A 19,302-nucleotide genomic window follows, 5' to 3' on the forward strand; every position below is an offset into this window, starting at 1 on the left:
CTCAAGCCAATCGTTACGATTGTACTCAATACGATAGAAACAACAAGATCATATCACACAACTACAAGAAAGTAGTATCGGTCTGGCTTCACAATCCAAATTGAAAAGGCGAGGGTACTCAAATATACCTCAAGCTAAAACTTTTCCTACCTATAAGTCCTTTATCCGAAAGTGATTGTCTATGGACAGAGTCAAGATAATGCAACTAATTGGTCGGATCGGTTCCCCTTTTCCTAAAAACGTGTTGCACATGTCCATAGGATCGGTTCCCCTTTCTGCTATAAACCTTGTTGCACCCTATACAAGGATCGGTTCCCCTTTGTGATGTACTGCACCTCTTACTAGGATCGGTTCCTCTTTCCCATATTTGGTTAGACAAAACACAAACCCTATCATACCATCTCAGGTGATTACTTAAGATCGGTTTCACTAATAAAAGTCATACCAATATATAAGTCAGGCCTTTGTGAATAGTTCTACCAAGAACACAAACAAGTTGTGAGCGGTTATACTCAATCACACATATTGGTTGTTCATAAGATATGCAATGAATAACAAAACCAATAACACCTGGCAATTTCCTTTTCGGTTCACAAACAAGTTTATGAACTTACTTCCTTAGAACACATGTAAAAATTGTTTCCTAGGATGAAATCCTCACCTCATACCCATACATAATCACAATAGCATTGAAATGATTATGGCGATGTCTTATCTACAAAGTTTAATGGTTATGCAATAAACCTCGTATTGTATTCCTTAATACTATGTCTATCTAGAGTTCAAATATGCTTCGCAGTTATGTTTTCAATATGCACGACTTGAAAGATACGTTAGGGAATGAAACCGTTCAAGCAAATATCACTAACCTCAAGTGGAAGGATGATTGTTGTCGCTGTAGCTCCTTGCTTCTTCACATCTTCAAGACTTTGAAATATTTGTAATGTCTCATATCCTAATACTTTCAAGCTAACCTATATGAAGTTGACTCTAGTACATAATCAAGCGACTCTTAACATGAGTTTTGATTCACTAAAATATGACAACCAAACTTGACATACCAACGCTTGGTGGGTTCAACCAAGCCATGCTCTAACAATTTCCCCCTTTGTCAATTTTAGTGACAAAACTCTTACATCATATGGATAAACAAATTACAAGAATTCATTACACATCCGCTTGATTCACGATTCAACAACAAAGTAAAACAGGGCTGCACATGGGCGGGTATGGGCGGGTATAAGCTAAAACCAACCTCGCACCCACAGACTGCGGGTTTTTTTTTCATAACCAACCCCGCACCCACAAACAGCGGGCGGGTTTTGTTACCCGCCCGCTACGGGTTGGGCGGGTATGGGTTTAAACGGGTTTAAACCCGCTTTATATTCAAGTATTTAGAGTAACTTCTATTCTCCTTGATTAAGTGAGAAAAAAAAACCAAAACCCCCAAAATATTCATATCTAGGAAGTTCACAGATGAAGATTAAGTGTTGAATCTGTTGATTTTTCGATTGTTGTCGATTTCTGGTGAAGATTCGAAGTTGTTGTTGTCGATTTCTGGTGAAGATTTCTGGTAATTGTCGTTCGTAGGTGAAGAAGAAGAACTGAGGAGGAAGAAGAGGAGAGGCCGAACAGAGAGAAGAGTGTAGAAAGTGAATGAGGGTTATCAGTTATCCTATCTACTAGTATTAGGGTTTCATAATGGACGACTAGGATTAGTTTTATCTAATGGTATATAATCTGCGGGTTTTTTGGGCGGGTATGGGCGGGTATTAGCTTAAACCAACCTCGCACCCACAGACAGCGGGTTTTTCTTTTTCATAACCAACCCCGCACCCACAACGGGCGGGTATGGATTAAAAACCCACGGATTTAGCGGGTACGGGTGGGTTTGGGTATCGTGGGCGGGTCTTGTGCAGCCCTAGTAAAACTGCTTATATTCAATCCTTGAAAATGTCGTTGTTGACATTATAATAACAAAAAAAAAAGAGTATTAGCTTTGTTAAACCGCATGTCTTTGTTATACCAATTTATATGACATGTTACTCCCCCTTAGTCTGTGCTTTCACTCTTTCGTTAGATAAACGTTCAAGTACCATTGTTCTTTTCCTTAGCGATACCAATCAATATAAAATCAATGCCAATATCACCTGTTTACTCCATATATTTCTCCCCCTTTTTGTCACAAAAATGACAAAGAAACGAAAAAATTAAGGACAACACGAAAAGAATCTTACAAATCTCAAAATAGACTTGCAAACCTGTAGAGTTAGGCACGAGGGTTCCACACATCATGTTCTGATAACCAATATCAAAACCGAAACTACAAGTAGTTTTATTTTGATATGTTATCAAGGAAACAATTATTCGAAACAATTTTTCCAATTTAGTTTAGCAAACCAAAAATCAACTACGCACTTTAGTCCCTTTGCTAAACTGATTGTTCAAAAACAACTGCTTAATTCGATAAGACCGAAATAAAGATAAACTCTATTTTTCTCATCAGGTTCTAATTATCCATAAACTTAGACCTTTCAATTATAAACAAGACAAGTACTAGGTTAGTTAACTAGCATTTCTTGTTAAGGCATTCGACTAGACTTGAATAACCGAAACTTCACTTCGATAAGTCTAACTAAGATCAGAATTAACTTAGTTTCTCTTATCCGGAATCGAATTGGACTAAACAACTCATCCCGTACAACTTTTATTTCGTTAAGCCAATAAATAATTCATACAAACCAAAATAAATCAACTTGCATAATTATTCACCTCAACCGGAAGCAATTAAAACAACATAGACATTAAAAGTACCGCAATTGCAGCAAAATTTTGTAAGCCTAAACAATAGATACCATACAAAATCAAGATAACAATAGTTTTTCTTAACCGGAACCAATTGAATCACACACAACATCAATTGTACCGAAATTTTGTAAGCCTAAACAATTGATACCACACAATAAAGCAAGATAACAATAGTTTTTCTTAACCGGAACCAATTGAATCACACATCCACACACACATCATGGAATAAATATCAATTATACCGAAATTTTGTTAAGCAAAAGCAACAAATATATATAATATAGACTCAGGATTTTCTTAAACAGGAAAACAATTAACTAACAAGATTGTTACCTCAAATTTCGCATCCACTTCTCCAATATGTTTGCATATTCGTCCAGGGAGAATTGATATCGATATATCATCACGTTGTCATCCTTATGCATAAACAAGAGAATAACAACAACCCTCAACCTTTACCAAAGAAAGGTTGAAAACCGGTTTTAAGAATTGCAAGCAAGAGTTGATAACCGTCGAAACACATATGCTTTTATGCTAAACCAAAACCGATTCAACATATTGTGACTTTTTCACATATTGTTTCTACCAGAACCCCTCATGATTCTTTGATAAAGCCTACCAACATGGGCTAGAACTTAATCCTGCTAAACCAAAAAGTCACCCAAACCATAAGGGTTCCACACGGTACTAATGTACCTTGATAATTCCTATGGATTTCCTTAGATTTTTGAAAGTTGCTATATCTAAGGGTTTAGTAAGAATATCAGCTAGTTGATGCTCAGATGGAACATACTCTAATTTGATAACACCATTTTCATACAATTCTCTAATAAAGTGATATCTAATATCTATGTGTTTAGTACGAGAATGTTCAACTGGATTCTCAGTCAAGCGAATAACACTTGAGTTATCACAAAGAATGTTCATAGTTGAAATATTTATTCCATAGTCGATGAGCATCTGTTTCATCCAGAATAGTTGGGTACAGCATGTACCAGCAGCAATATATTCTGCTTCACAGGTTGATAAAGACTGTGATTCTGTTTCTTGCTGTGCCAAGCAACAAGATTTTGACCAACATAGAAACAACCACCAGAGGTGTTTTTCCGATCTTCTACACACCCTGCCCAATCAGCATCTGAATATGCAACTAGATTGTTGTTTGTATCCATAGAGTATGAAAGGCCATAATCTACGGTACCATTAATGTATCTTATGATTCGTTTTACAACTTTAAGGTGTGATTCTTTAGGATATGCTTGAAATCTGGCACAACATACCACACTAAAGGCAATGTTTGGCCTTGTTGCAGTTAAGTACAGCAAGCTTTCAATCATGGATCTATATAGTTTTTGATCAACAGATTTTTCTCCTGGATTGGATTGGAGTTTTCCAGTAGTCGGCATTGGAGTTGCCATAGGTGTTGACTTGTTTAGTTCGAATTTCTCAACAAGATTCCTTGTTGTTTGAGGGTGAAAACAGTTTATGCAGATTTTGGTAATTTCGGGTGTGTGGGTGAGAAACGAATTTAAACCCTAAACAATGTACTGCAAGGGAGTACTTTAGATTCGAGAGATCAATCTGTACAAATCCGGCCTAAACCAAGAAATGGCCATTCCAGACTTGCTTCGGTCACAAAGTGAAGGAGAAGGGTTGGTTTTGGGGAGGGAAGCGAATAAAGTGTTGAGACCAGAATAGTTGATTCTGGAAGAGTAGTTGTTTTCTATGACTTGTATCAGAAAGTGGGAAGCTAACAGATGGAAAGCTAGCAAATGTTGAGTGTTGTATGCTCCTGTCCTGAACTTGTTGTTCGGTGGAAATAGGTAATGCCTATTTATACAAGTCGAAGTGAAACGTACTCTGGTCTCATTAAGAAATGGAAAACGGGTGAGTAAATGGGAGGAGGTGGTAACCTGTAACGCCTGGAATTGATGTTCCATAAAAGAAAGCGTTTCACCATTACTCCTTGTATTTACTAACCTCCTAATCCTTATGATACTTTCTTATAAAGGGCATAGTGTACGCCGCACGCTGTAAACCGCCAAACCAATACCCAATGAGCATCCCCCAGTTTGTGACATGCGTTGATGTCTCGAGTGTTTTCATGGAAAACATGCAGCATGTTGTTGTCGTCTGGCAAGTCGAGCTTGGGAGACTTGCCGGCTCGGTGACCTTCGACGGTCGAGATTTTACATCTTAAGAGGAAAGGTAGCCGTTGATTATCGCAACGCTTTGTTTGGTATCCAGTGGCATGAAAGCATGCTCGGTATGGCTTTAATACGGCCTGGTTTAGACGCGTCCAAGAGTTAGGGTTTTGGCTTTGTTTAGGCGCGACCAAACTAGGGCCAAAAGTTTCCATGCATTAGCTGGTAACCTTGGACGGCTAAGATCTGCATCTTAGATGAAAAGGTGGTCGTTGATCGTTGCAGGCCTTCGTTTTGGCATCCACATAAGGAAGGCCGGTATGGCGTGGCGCGGCAAGGTGGTTGGCATGTCATTGGCACATGTGGCATGGCATGCCTTGGCACGGTTTGGCGTGGCCAAAACCAGGGTTTGGGGCCAAAGGTTACCGTGCGTTGTTTGGCAACCTTGGACGACTAGGATTTGCATCTAGGATTGAAGGGTGGTCGTTGATCGTCGCACGCCTTCGTTTTGGTAGCCGCATAGGGAAGGCCGGCATGGTATGACACAATAAGGTGGTTGGCATGCCATTGGCACATGTGGCATGGCATGCCTTGGCGCGGTTTGGCGTGGCCAAAACTAGGGTTTTGGGCCAAAGGTTACCATGCGTTGTATGGCGACCTTGGACGGCTAGGATTTGCATCTAGGATTGAAGGGTGGTCGTTGATCATCGCACGCCTTCGTTTTGGTAGCCGCATAGGGAAGGCTGGCATGGTATGGCGCGACAAGGTGGTTGGCATGCCATTGGCACATAGGTCATGACATGCCTTGGAGCGGTTTGGCGTGGCCAAAACTAGGGTTTTGGGCCAAGGAAAATGGCGCGGACGGCTTGGCATAGTGGGCCAAGGGTTTGGATGGCTTGGCATGGTGGGGCCAAGGCAGAATGGTGCGAACAGCTTGGCATAGTGGGGCCAAGACAGAATGGTGCGGACGGTTTCACACAGTGGGTGCCAAGGCAGAATGGTGCGGATGGCTTGGCATAGTGGGTCCAAGGCAGAATGGTGCGGAAGGCTTGGTATAGTGGGGACAAGGGTTTGGATAGATTGGCATGGTGCGGCTAGAATGGCTAGGGCCAAGGGTTTGGCATGCCATTGGCGCATGGTGCGGCCAGCATGGCTGGCATGCCTTGGCACGGTAAACGTGGTTGGCATGGTTTGCCGTTGGCACAGTGGTGCGGCTGGCATGCCTTGGCGCGGAGACGTGGCTGTCATGGTTTGCCATTGGCACAGTGGTGCGACTAGCATGGTTGGAATGTCTTGGCGCGGAGATGTGGCTGGCATGGTTTTCCATTGGCACAGTGGTGCGGATGGCATGGTTGGCATGCCTTGGCGCAGAGATGTGGCTGGCATGGTTTGCCATTGGCACAGTGGTGCGGCTGGCATGGTTGGCATGCCTTGGCACGGTATCATGAGAATTAGGGTTTGGCATGGATGATGTTAGGTAATATTAAGGGTTTTGCCGTGGAACATGACCCATGTAGAAAAAGGTACCCCGGTTGTAGATGGTGGATTTTCAACAAAGGGAAAAACCGTAAAATCATGAGGCATGTTTTTACACGGCTTTCAGAAATGCAACGATTCATATTTTACGAATCCATGACGAAAGCTGAGCGTTCGATCCCTGGCATTTCGTCGTGCCCTTTATGTAGAATAACGTATTTGGGCGGTTCTCCGTAGATTGAGAACTTAACGCCTTCAGGATGTCGGTGATACTCACTATTCCCTGACTGCAGGAGAGAGACCCCCCTCCACATAGAAGAATAGTTAGGTGGCGGCCGCCTTCAGGACGTCGGTGACACTCACCGTTCCCTGATTATGTGGAGAGAGTACATAGATTCAGGCGGTTCTCCGTAAATTGAGAACACTAACACCTTCAAGTCGTAAACAACATCGTGACTCCCTGACTGTGCACCATTCAAAATGGATGTGACGCTTTAACTGGCTAATATCTTTTCTGAAATAGATTACTTCTGCCGTGACATTCGCTACTGAATTCCCAGAATAATCTATTATTGCTCCTATTCCATGATCGAATCCATAGCCTTATCCCATGGAATGGCAATAACAATTGCTCCTATTCCATGGTCGAATCCACGGCCTGATCCCATGGAATGGCAATAACAGTTGCTCCTATTCCATGGTCGAATCCACGGCGTGATCCCATTGAAAGGCAATAACAATTGCTCTTATTCCATGGTCGGATCCACGACCTGATCCCATGGAATGGCAATAACAACGTGCTCCGATTCTATGACCGAATCCACGGCTTGATCTCATAGAATGGCAATAAAATAACGGTGCTATCTCATTACTCCGATTTCATGATCGAGTTCACGACTAATCTCATGAAATGGTAATAGATAATCATATTACTCCGATTTTATGGTCGAATCTACGATCCCATAGGGTGGTAACGCTTGTTTTATTATACTGAATCCGTAGTCGAATCCACAGCTGATCCTATGAATTAATAATGAACAACTATTCACTTTTATTACTCAGTTTCATGAATTATTCTCCACTGAATCTCATAAATTGGTAATAAATACTCAACAACTGGGCACCTGGACCATCACTGAGTAAGCCCCACAAAAATGATGCGAGTGTATTCGACAATGATGCACGACTGAGCACCCGAATGCACGAACGAGCATCCAAAAATATGAAACAATGAGGAATCCTTCACAAAACAGGAGAGAGAAAATAATAAAATAAGGGAGAAGCGCCCATGAGCCGGGGCCACCGGCCGACCGTGCCCTAGCCGTGGCCGGTCCCATGCTTCCTCCATTATTTTTCCCTTATTTTTGTTTTTTTCATAAACTCATGAAGACTTCTCCATCTTAATTCCTTATTTGTGCAAAACTCGTGAATTCTACACAACTTCGTGGATTCACCAAATAATATTATAAAACAAGGAAAGGTGTATGGGACCGGGCATCCCAGCCGGCCGGCCATGCCCAAGCCGTGGTCGGTCCCACACCTCACAAATCCTTAGCTTTTTATAATTAGCATTCCTAATCTCACGAAACTCCTCTGTTTCAACAAAAACTCATGGATTCTCCATATCTTCAAGGATTCTCCATAGTTTCAAGGATTCACGAAAAATAATATCATAAAATAGGGAAAGGTGTGCGGGATCGGGTAACATGGCCGGCCGGCCATGCCCTAGCTGTGGTCGGTCCCATACCTTGCAATCCCTAATTTTTCATAATTACCATTTTTCTCAACTTGTGAAACTCCTGGGTTTGAGCAAAATTCATGATTTCTTCATATTTTCTCAAATATTGCTCGAATCACGAAAAACCAAAAGCCAACATGGTCACACGACCGGCTAGCCTCTCACGACAATTTTAAATATTAAAACACTTTTATATTTTCAAAATATTGAAGAATTGAGCATACATGCTCATTTCAACAAAAATCGAGAACTCTCAGTCAAGATGAAACTCTTCTGAAAATTCACAATGTTGCTCAAACGCGCATCAGAAAATACTGAAACTCTCAGTACGGAGACACGGACATCATGGCAACACGTGCATGCCTTCATGACCGACCAGGTTATTCCTAGGGCTTGCATAAATCCGGTCTCACACGTTTTCACAATTCTGACCTAATTTGCTCAATTGCTCATACTGGGCCCGAACTCTCTCCAACCAACTGGAGAATTCTCCAATTGACCAACAACTGGTCCCGTGACCACCAGAAGCCGGTCCCATTCCTACTTGGTCGGTCCCCCAACTCTCATACTTAGGTTTTATCACCTAATGCTGAATCCAGCAATATTTCAGAAAATGGTGAAACCACAATTTAATCATCATTCTTTCACCAACTCTCAAACTGAGAACCCTGGTGCGTGCTCACTCGAGCACTGGGCATCACATGGGCGTTCATCATCCCATGTGGTCGGTCCCTCTTCATTCATGACTAATTTTCAGCAATTCGCCAATTGATGGAGGATTGATCGAAAATTAGGGTTTCGAATAAACGCTCTGTGAAACCATCATTCTGAGCAATTTCGAACACTAATAAATTTATGTTGATCCACCAATCAGCATAAAAATTAATTATACAATATTCGATAATCTACCAATATTTTAATTAATTAATATTTTATTGGGTCACGTCACCAATAAATAATTCACCGAATCGAGCAATACTTGCTCAATTGCTCGAATATTGATCAATATTCAGCAACTCATCAGTAGTTTGTCGAATTGAGCAATACTTGCTCAGTTGCACGACATACTATCAAAAATCACTAATTTAATGAATTGAGCAATGCTTGCTCAGTTGCTCATCAAATCCTCAATATTCAGTAATTCGCAGAATTGAGCAATACTTGCTCAGAGCTCGTCAGTAATTCATCAGTGAATCAACAATACTGACATCCATTCAGAGAACTACATGTTCAACCCGTGAATCGCTGATCATTCATCATTCATGCTCGATTCAACGAAACTCAGACTCATTGTCAACAATTGACTAATCAAAACACGTCTGCCCTGCAGACTCCACGACTTGTGAGACATCAATCACATCACAAATGGGGGGATATCACGTAGGGTTTTGGTATGGCGGTCTACGACACGTGGATTCATCCACAATGAGAAGTGTGCGTAAGTCGTGTAAACGGTTGAAGGAGTTAGAAAAGTAGTGGGTGCACGATCAGAAGTCTCCACACGACATGGAACTGCCTTTACCACGATCTCCCACTCTTTCACTCAAGAAACCGTCACACTTATAGGGATCAAGGTGTTCACGACTCTGACAATATAAATAAGTCTCTGAAACCATGATTGAACAAGATAGACTCTCGTCTACATAGAATTTCTCGAGCTATCACTCTCAGGAATTCATCAATCCATCAGAACTTATTAGAACTTATCAGTTCACCATTATTGCAGAAACCTTCAACACACCCACAATCCTCGATTATCACTGATCCCACACAATTCTTAGCTTCCCTCCTACAGATCAACCCATCTCCCTCTTTGCGACCGAATTGACTCTGGAACGGCCATTGTCTTGGTTTAGGCCGGAGTCATACAGATTGATTTCCCGAATCTAAGAACCCCCTTTGCAGCGGTGCATCTGTGTGAGGATTAACATTTTGCTCGGCTGAGGAGTCTCGACAGCATGCTCGACTCTCCACTTTCCCGAAAAACCGGCGACCCGTTTTTCCCCATTCACAGATTGCCGACCACAGTGGGAGATTAATCTCTCGGTTGCAATCTCAAACTTTCACAAAATGGGTGATCTTAGGTCAGGCTCAGTTACAAATCCCAACACAAACAACGCTAGCACTAGCAACAATGGTGGTATTCCAGAAACCATTCCCGCTTCCAACACCAGTGTTGTTGATACCACTCCTCCTCAAACCAACATTGGAAGCAATCCTCTTTTCGGACGGTCTCCTGAAGAAATCATAGAAAATCTGCCTACCGTAACCAACCTCATGAAGATTCAGGAAATTCTCACCAAGAATCAAATAGAGATAGAAACAACACAAAAGGAACTATGTGCTCATCTCAAGGATCTTACAGAAAAATTGTCGCCTGAGCAATCTCAACCCCGACGTCCGTCAGAGAAGGAGAAAAGAAAATCCAAGGAAGCATCTCCAACTGCTGATCCTAAAGTTGTTCCAGTCTACGTGGTTGAGGATGATGAAATCCACAAAACTGCATAACCTGCCGATTTTATCACTCGTGAAGATCTAGAGTGTTTTATGGAGGATCGAGGAAAAGGCCATGTACCGTCTGTACACCGTCATCAACCTCCATACCCTGCTACTACGCAAAGGATCCCTCTCCCCAAAGGCTACACTTCCCCAACGCTCATACTGTACAACGGAACAGGGAATTATCTAGAACACGTCTCTCGATTCTTGGAGGCACTAGGAGAGCACAAACACAACCATGTTGTTCGTATGAAGGAATTCTCGAAATCTCTGACGGGTCGAGCGTACACCTGGTACAACAACATTGCACCTGAGAGCATCGCTAATTAGGGAGAAATGGTTAATTCCTTCTACCGAAAATACTTCTTCGTCTCGAAACATATTAGTCTCTCTGATTTAGGAAGAATGTCTCAGAAGAATACTGAACATCTGAACGACTACGTGAATAAGTTTAGAACCCAGGCTATGGATTGTCATGATCCGAATGTCACTGAGCAACAATTGGTGGACTTGTGCATCAACGGAATAATTCCCGTCTATAAAGCCTTATTGGAAAATCTCCGGCTCCAGACTTTCTCAGAACTTCATGAAGCAGCCAAACGATCAGCGACTACTGCACCTGCTTTACTGGGAAAATAAAAATTTGCAAGGTCGAGGAACCTCGAAGCAGCCGAAACCTAGTCAACAATCAATACGATCTCCAGTCTTCAACAAACATTGTTGCTGAAAGGAGCGAAAGGATATCCAACATCTCAGGCTCCTCTGAAAGCGCAAATAAAAGATAACCAATCCTAAAGTGCACAAACCTCGACCCTGCATCAACGAACAGGGAAATGATCAGACAGACTCAAACTTCTCTCTTCTGTAAGTCTGGGTTCAAGATGGCGTAATCAAATTGTCGTTCATCAGGAGAAAGCCAACTGAAGAATAAATGGAGAATCCCAGGTATTGTCACCTTCATAGATTCATCAATCATCCAACAAGTAACTTCAATATTTTGGAGCACATCTTCAAAGAGAAAGTTGATCCACAATAAATTCAATTAGGGACTGAAAGAGTACACGAGAATCCTCTCTCAGTCAGAACCTTTACCCTGTCTGAACAACCAGTTCAGGAAGCAGTTCAACCATTGATCGAGCATATATGTGAATTGCTATATCCATCAAAGGCACAAAGGAAACACATGTTCACAACACCGAATCATATTGTGTCAGACGTATGTCCATCCTGGAATACTCCTTGAACCTTCATCCACAGACAAGGAGATGCACGACTGGGGACTGCTTACCGCAGTCCATATCAAAGGAAACGAGTTCGGGAGAACGTTGGTCCATGCTGGCACCGCTATCAAAATTTTTACACTGAAATCCCTCAGAGCCGCAGGCATCACTCGACAAGAAGCTACTCATTCTCTCATCTCAATCAGAGACCATGAAGGAACGCTCAAAGATGCATACGGTTTCATCACTCTCAAAATGAAAGTTGGCTATGGAAACCAAGTTTCACATAATCAGGGAATATCCTAGATACGACGTGATTCTGGGGAGGACGTGGATTCGAGAAGATGACTACTTACAAAGCGTCTTTGGTTGCACATCTCCCAAACGAAGAAAGTTCTGATCCAGAAGATTTGGCGGATTTCTATCAGAGCACTTGGAGGAATTTCGAACTTTGACGAGATTGAAGCAAGAACCTGCAAAAGATGCATAGACATTCATCAAGAGGTTCTGCATTCAGGAAAGTATCATTTCATGTCTATGTCATTTATTTCCTCACATGATATCCTAGCATGGGGACTCAATTCTTCTAGCAACTCTGCAAGACGTTATGAGTGGTAGCTTCACCGTAATAGTGTTTTACCAAGCGGTTGAATCTGACGTTTCTCCGAATCGAGCATTGAGACATTCATTATTGAGATGATGTCCATGGCAAAGAATACTTTGAGATTTTCTCCATAGCCTTACATGAATGTTCATGTGTGCCACAAAATCAGATAGCTCTATGTTTTCAAAAGTGTTGAATTCCACTACCGCAACGAAAAGATGTTGAATCAACAGAAGATAGTTTGGGCCGAGACGATCAAACCTAAGACATGCTTAACGCTCAAGCGTCTAAGAAGCCCTCAAATCGTACTCCCAATCAAAGAGTACACCTTCGATAATGGCGCCTCTGGCCTCAACACAAATACCTCGACATTGATTCAACACCAGCACGATCAAAGTGTAACTGAACTACAATCAATAAGTATTCATTATCCCATGATAAGACTTCTAAAGTAGACGCAATATCGTTCATCCATGGATACATAAACTCCTTCAACATACATTGAGGACTTGATCTTGTTGGAAATTGCAACCTAATATGATTCCATGAAACTTCATTGACGGGACTTCTCTACGTTACAAATCACTGCATGGCTGAGGAACTTCCTCTCTTCACCACAATGAAGACCGGTGCTGCCGTCTTCCACAACAACGTCGATTCCAGAGAACTTCGGATGATCAGTACGCCTTCATATTTGGAATGCTCAACCCACCAACTAGTTCGTGAAGGTAAAGGCTCACTGGATGGATGAGCAAAGATTATGTTGATAATCATGGTTCTAGTCTTTTCGGTGTCTGGAACAACTTCAACCACGGTATCAGCATCGACAATAATCTCTAAAGGAACACCATACATGATCTCAGCATCAACAAGGATATCTGGAGTGTAATCACTCGTGATCTTAGCATCAACAACGGTCTCACGAGCAACATCCTCATGATAGGGCTTCATCAACTAACCATTATCTGAAGTGTTACGCATGAAGCATACTTCTCCAAGAACTAATGCTTCATATCAATATGTGCAGACATGATAACATGTTCACATGAAAGTCTTTCCGAAACTTGCACAACTGGCGGGCACAATCCCAAGCCTTCTACAAGATGTTCTCATCAGCTCTACAAATGGGATACAACATACTTCAGCCCGTGGGTTTACAAAAACGTACCAATGGGTAAGGAATGGGATAATAATTCCTTAACGAAAGATGTTCGTCTATGTCTATCCTACAACATACCAAAAGGGTGCATCAATCGGACATACGAGCTGAAAGATATGGCCTTTACTGTCAGGTCTACGAAATCTGAAAAATTTGTACGGGATTACAAATTACAAATGTGCACGCTTCGTTGGCTGATGTCTGCAACTCCAAATTGAGTGATTCTTGTCTCATGTGATAACTCATTCTCTTAGATTCAAAAGTTGGGGGTCAAGCACTAAATTACGACATCGTATGAGGTTTCTACATCTTTCAGAGCATACAACATACAAGCAGCAATTCTTAGACGGGATTCATAACTTCCACAGTCGATCGGTGTCCACCACGTCTTCCCACTAAGTCCTTCATCAAGGTATCTCCAACTTTGACCATCTAGGTCTTTACATCAATTTCTCTATCTGGATCCTCTATCTAGGTCTTGCCAGAAGAAAGGAAAACGAAAATGAGAGATTTCTCTACCTGGGTTCTCTACTGGGGACTGACGGTCCACTGATCATGGCGATTAGTTTCACAGTCCAAGACCCGTGGCACCAGACTCTCATGTGCTGATTGTTCATCATAAAAGTAATTCTACCACCGGTACATGCAACCATGGTCATTACATCACCCTTTCTTGGGAGCAACCTCAGTTATGGTCCCGTGACCAGGGTTTCAGAAGCGATGTTTCTACGACTGACAGAAACAAGAAGTCACTGCAAGCACCATGTATCAATCAAGGTTTCCTGAACTCAAATGAACCAATGACATTATAATCCTTCACCAACCGTTCAAGACACAAGCGAATGGTCTAAAGACACAATATGAGTGTTTTGCGACAAACCCGTCTGAAGTAATTTTACACTGCCCTGTACAAAGCGACGATCTGGGAGCAATTGGTAAATAATTTAGGGATGGGTCATATACCTTTCTCTTCGTAGGTATGTCCTCTACAACATATCCAAAATTCACAGTAATTGGAGAAACGAGCAAAGAAATGTGTCCAAAACATTGGACTACATGCCAGCTGAAAAATTTCTGGAAGTCTCCTGGAAGTTTACTATTTCGCCTTTTTCATGCCCTAAACATGCTCAAAACTCAAAAATCTCCTCTAGCAAAGCTTGGAAATTTTCTGGGCTCGAAGATACATATGCAGATTGCGAAAATCCGACTTCGAACGAAGATTCTACGGTGTTTTGGTTAAAAGGCTGAAGTCTGAAATTTTCTGGTGACGTATTTCAGCAAAATTACTCGTATGCTCACATGGATTCTCATTCATTCATTCACAAATCAGAAATTTCATACTTCTATGAAGAGGTTACAGGAGATATGCTTACTAGGGGAGTCTCTAAATCATTTGAAGGCTCGGCAATGCCGGAATCTCCATTGGCAACGCCGCTATCTCCATTCGGTTCGGGATTTCGGGAATTCTCCATATTCCTATATCCCAAAGAAGAGCACGCTTCATCAACATGCTTCTTATCTACAATGATTTCTTCATGTATTCATCAACAACAATTATTATTATTTCATTCAAGGAGATGCCACAATCACCTGCACGAAAGAGATACTTACATCGATTTCTTCATTAGAGTCCTGAATTGTTTAGCCGGGAACAAGTTGAAGACCGTCAATCGATGGAGCAAAAGTATGAAAAGAAATAACGAACCTTGCCTCGTGATCCTAATTGCACGGTCAAAGTCATGACACAAAGAGCGCTAACAACTCACCAAAGAAACGGCTGGGGACTGCACGTCATTTGCTAACATCATGCAATCCTTACTTCTGGATTCTCCGCTCCCGCATACTTTCTTCCATTTCCGTGGAGTATACATTGATCCAAGATCTCACTATACGATCATACTATGTTGAAGCTAATGAAATAACCAGGAATACAACTCAGTATGAAGGATCTCTCACCACCACTCAGAGGTCCCAGAAGTACCATTTCTTAAAGTTTCGTCCGTCGAGATGTTATCTCTGGAAACACCATCTTTGGAAGTGTCATCATGGGAGTCAGTCATTCTTGCAAAGTGGCTACTTCAGCACGTCGTTCATACAGAGCACAGGATTCAACTAAACAATGAATCATGGAATAAAGGTGCTCACAACAACGTCTACAAAAATGGTAATCCTCAATTCTTACCTATTTACGGTTTCACGAACTTAGTGATAATAACGTAAAACCCTCGAAAAACTTGCTCGCTTCTTCAAACTTGCCAAGACGAGCAAAATTCATTATTTAAAGTCAACACCTGACTTTTCATGAAACTATGAATAATTCACATAACCTTTCATGTGAACATTCGCTGATTTTCTACATGTGTGCATACACTATAAAATCGCCAAACTCATACATACATTATTTCATCACATATACAATTGTTTGCTTTCAGCAATTACTCAAAACCATAACGTGATTTTCATAAAACTGTGAACAATTCACGAAACTTCCATCATGTGAAAAATTCACATAATTTTCACTTTGTGAGCCGCTCCCACTAGGTGAACATTTATGGGTTTTTGTGCATACGCTGATCAATCACAGAACCCAAACAATCAACGTTTTATCAAAAAATTGTTTACCTCTAACAATTGCTGGAAATCAAAATTTTGATTTTACATAAATTTTTACTGAGTGAACATCCACTGGTTTTTCGAAAATTGGACAGACGTCCATTCTACAATTGTGAAAACTCACATACAGATATTACTTCACCGTGAATAATTGTCTACTTTCAATAGTTGTTCAAAATCAAAACATCGATTTTACAAAAATATATAACGTGAAACTCACGTAACTTTGAAAATATGTATTTTCTTGGTCCCTCTCGTGAGCATCTGTCTTTGAAACGAGATTATATTTTCAAAAATAAATTTTTTCATGAAAGCTCATAGACAAAATTTTATATCATTAGAATCAGGTCTATTTGGTTTGTTTCTTAAACTAACGAACGAACGCCTGTTTTTAAAATAAGGATTTCCTTTTTGGGGTCGAACCCGTAAACGCTAAACTGACCAAAACTGGACGTCCGACTGACCAAATCAAATCAGCAGTGCCTCATCTCTCCGTGCTCATGGGATGACACTCTATCACACTGTCAGAATCCTCACCCGAACATTTGCTCGTACATGACATCATTGGGGTAAATCAAGGATTCTGAAACTATCTTTGTAGGCTGAGTTCAATCACTGATCTTGTCGAATGAAAATCACCATTTAATGCTTACTGCGGAACATGAACGTTCCTCACTAAGCAGGGGACTTAATGTAGATGGTGGATTTTCAACAAAGGGCAAAACTGTAAAATCATGAGGCATGTTTTGACACGGCTTTCAGGCATGCAACGATTCATATTTTACGAAGCCATGACGAATATGTTTTCGAAAAGCCTCCACTAGCTGAGCGTTCGATCCCTGGCATTTCTTCGTGCCCTCTATGCAGAATAACATATTTGGGCGGTTCTCCGTAGATTGAGAACTTAACTCCTTCAGGACGTCGGTGATACTCATTGTTCCCTGACTGCAGGAGAGAGACCCCCCTCCACATAGAAGAATAGTTGGGCGGCGGACGCCTTCAGGACGTCGGTGACACTCACCGTTCCCTGATTATGTGGAGAAAGTGCATAGATTCAGGCGGTTCTCCGTATATTGAGAACACTAACGCCTTCAGGTCGTAAACAACATCGTGACTCCCTGACTGTGCACCTTTCAGAATGGATGTGACGCTTTACTGGCTAATATATTTTCTGAAATAGATTACTTCTGACGTGACATTCAAAACTGAATTCCCAGAATAATCTATTATTGCTCCTATTCCATGGTCGAATCCACGGCCTGATCCCATGGAATGGCAATAACAATTGCTCATACTCCATGGTCGAATCCACGGCCTGATCCCATGGAATGGAAATAACAATTGCTCCTATTCCATGGTCGAATCCATGGCCTGATCCCATGGAATGGCAATAACAATTGCTCATATTCCATGGTCGGATCCACGGCCTGATCCCATGGAATTGCAATAACAATTTGCTCCGATTCTATGATCGAATCCACGACTTGATCTCATAGAATGGCAATAAAACAACGGTGCTATCTCATTACTCCGATTTCATGATCGAATTCACGGCTAATCTCATGGAATGGTAATAGATAATCATTAATCCGATTCTATGGTCGAATCTACGATCCCATAGGGTGGTAATGCTTGTTTTATTATTCTGAATCCGTAATCGAATCCACAGCTGATCATATGAATTAATAATGAACATCTATTAACTTTTATTACTCAGTTTCATGAATTATTTCCACTGAATCTCATAAATTGGTAATAAATACTCAACAACTGGGAATCTGGACCATCACTGAGTAAGCCCCACAAAAATGGTGCGAGTGTATTCGACAATGATGCACGACTGAGCACCCGGATGCACGAACGAGCATCCAAAAATATGATACAATGAGGAATCCTTCACAAAACAGGAGAGAGAAAATAATAATAATAATAAAATAATAGAGAAGCGCCCATGGGCCGGGGCCACTGGCCGGCCGTTCCCTAGCCGCGGCCGGTCCCATGCTTCCTCCATTATTTTCCCCTTATTTTTGTTGTTTTCATAAACTCATGAAGACTTCTCCATCTTAATTCCTTATTTGTGTAAAACTCGTGAATTCTCCACAACTTCGTGGATTCACCAAATAATATTATAAAATAAGAAAAGGTGTGCGGGACCGGGCATCCCAGCCGGCCGGCCATGCCCAAGCCGTGGCCGGTCCCACACCTCACAAATCCTTAGCTTTTTATAATTAGCATTCCTAATCTCACGAAACTCCTCTGTTTCAACACAAACTCATGGATTCTCCATCTTCAAGGATTCTCCATAACTTCAAGGATTCACGAAAAATAATATTTTAAAATATGGAAAGGTGTGCGGGACCGGGCAACATGTTGATCCAAATAAATTTATGGTTTCGAATAAACGCTCTGTGAAACCATCATTCTGAGCAATTTCGAACACTAATAAATTTATGTTGATCCACCAATCAGCATAAAAATTAATTATACAATATTCGGTAATCTACCAATATTTTAATTAATTAATATTTTATTGGGTCACGTCTCTAGTAAATAATTCGCCGAATCGAGCAATACTTGCTCAATTGCTCGAATATTGATCAATATTCAGCAACTCATCAGTAATTTGTCGAATTGAGCAATACTTGCTCAGTTGCACGACAGAATATCAAAAATCACTAATTTGGTGAATTGAGCAATGCTTGCTCAGTTGCTCATCAAATCCTCAATATTCAGTAATTCGCAGAATTGAGCAATACTTGCTCAGTCGCTCGTTAGTAATTCATCAGTAAATCAACAATACTGACATCCCTTTAGAGAACTACATGTTCAACCCATGAATCTCTGAGCATTCATCATTCATGCTCGATTCAACGAAACTCAGACTCATTGTCAACAATTGACTAATCAAAATACATCTGCCGTGCAGACTCCACGACTTGTGAGACATCAATCACGTCACAAATGGGGGGATATCACGTAGGGTTTTGGTCTGGCGGTCTACGGCACGTGGATTCATCCACAATGAGAAATGTGTGTAAGTC

At 41.4% G+C, this 19,302-nt stretch overlaps 1 protein-coding gene across 1 annotated transcript; it reads right to left on the reverse strand.

Moving 5' to 3' along the window:
- Nucleotides 1-3,773: 3,773 nt before the first annotated feature.
- On the reverse strand, nt 3,774-4,226 carry LOC113350160 (uncharacterized mitochondrial protein AtMg00240-like). The gene has a single exon (XM_026594255.1). It carries the CDS (start codon nt 4,224-4,226, stop codon nt 3,774-3,776), a length of 453 nt encoding a protein of 150 aa, XP_026450040.1.
- Between the last annotated feature and the right edge of the window lie 15,076 nt (nt 4,227-19,302).

The sequence above is a fragment of the Papaver somniferum genome, chromosome 1 (genome assembly GCF_003573695.1).
Source record: "Papaver somniferum cultivar HN1 chromosome 1, ASM357369v1, whole genome shotgun sequence".
NCBI lineage: Eukaryota > Viridiplantae > Streptophyta > Magnoliopsida > Ranunculales > Papaveraceae > Papaver > Papaver somniferum.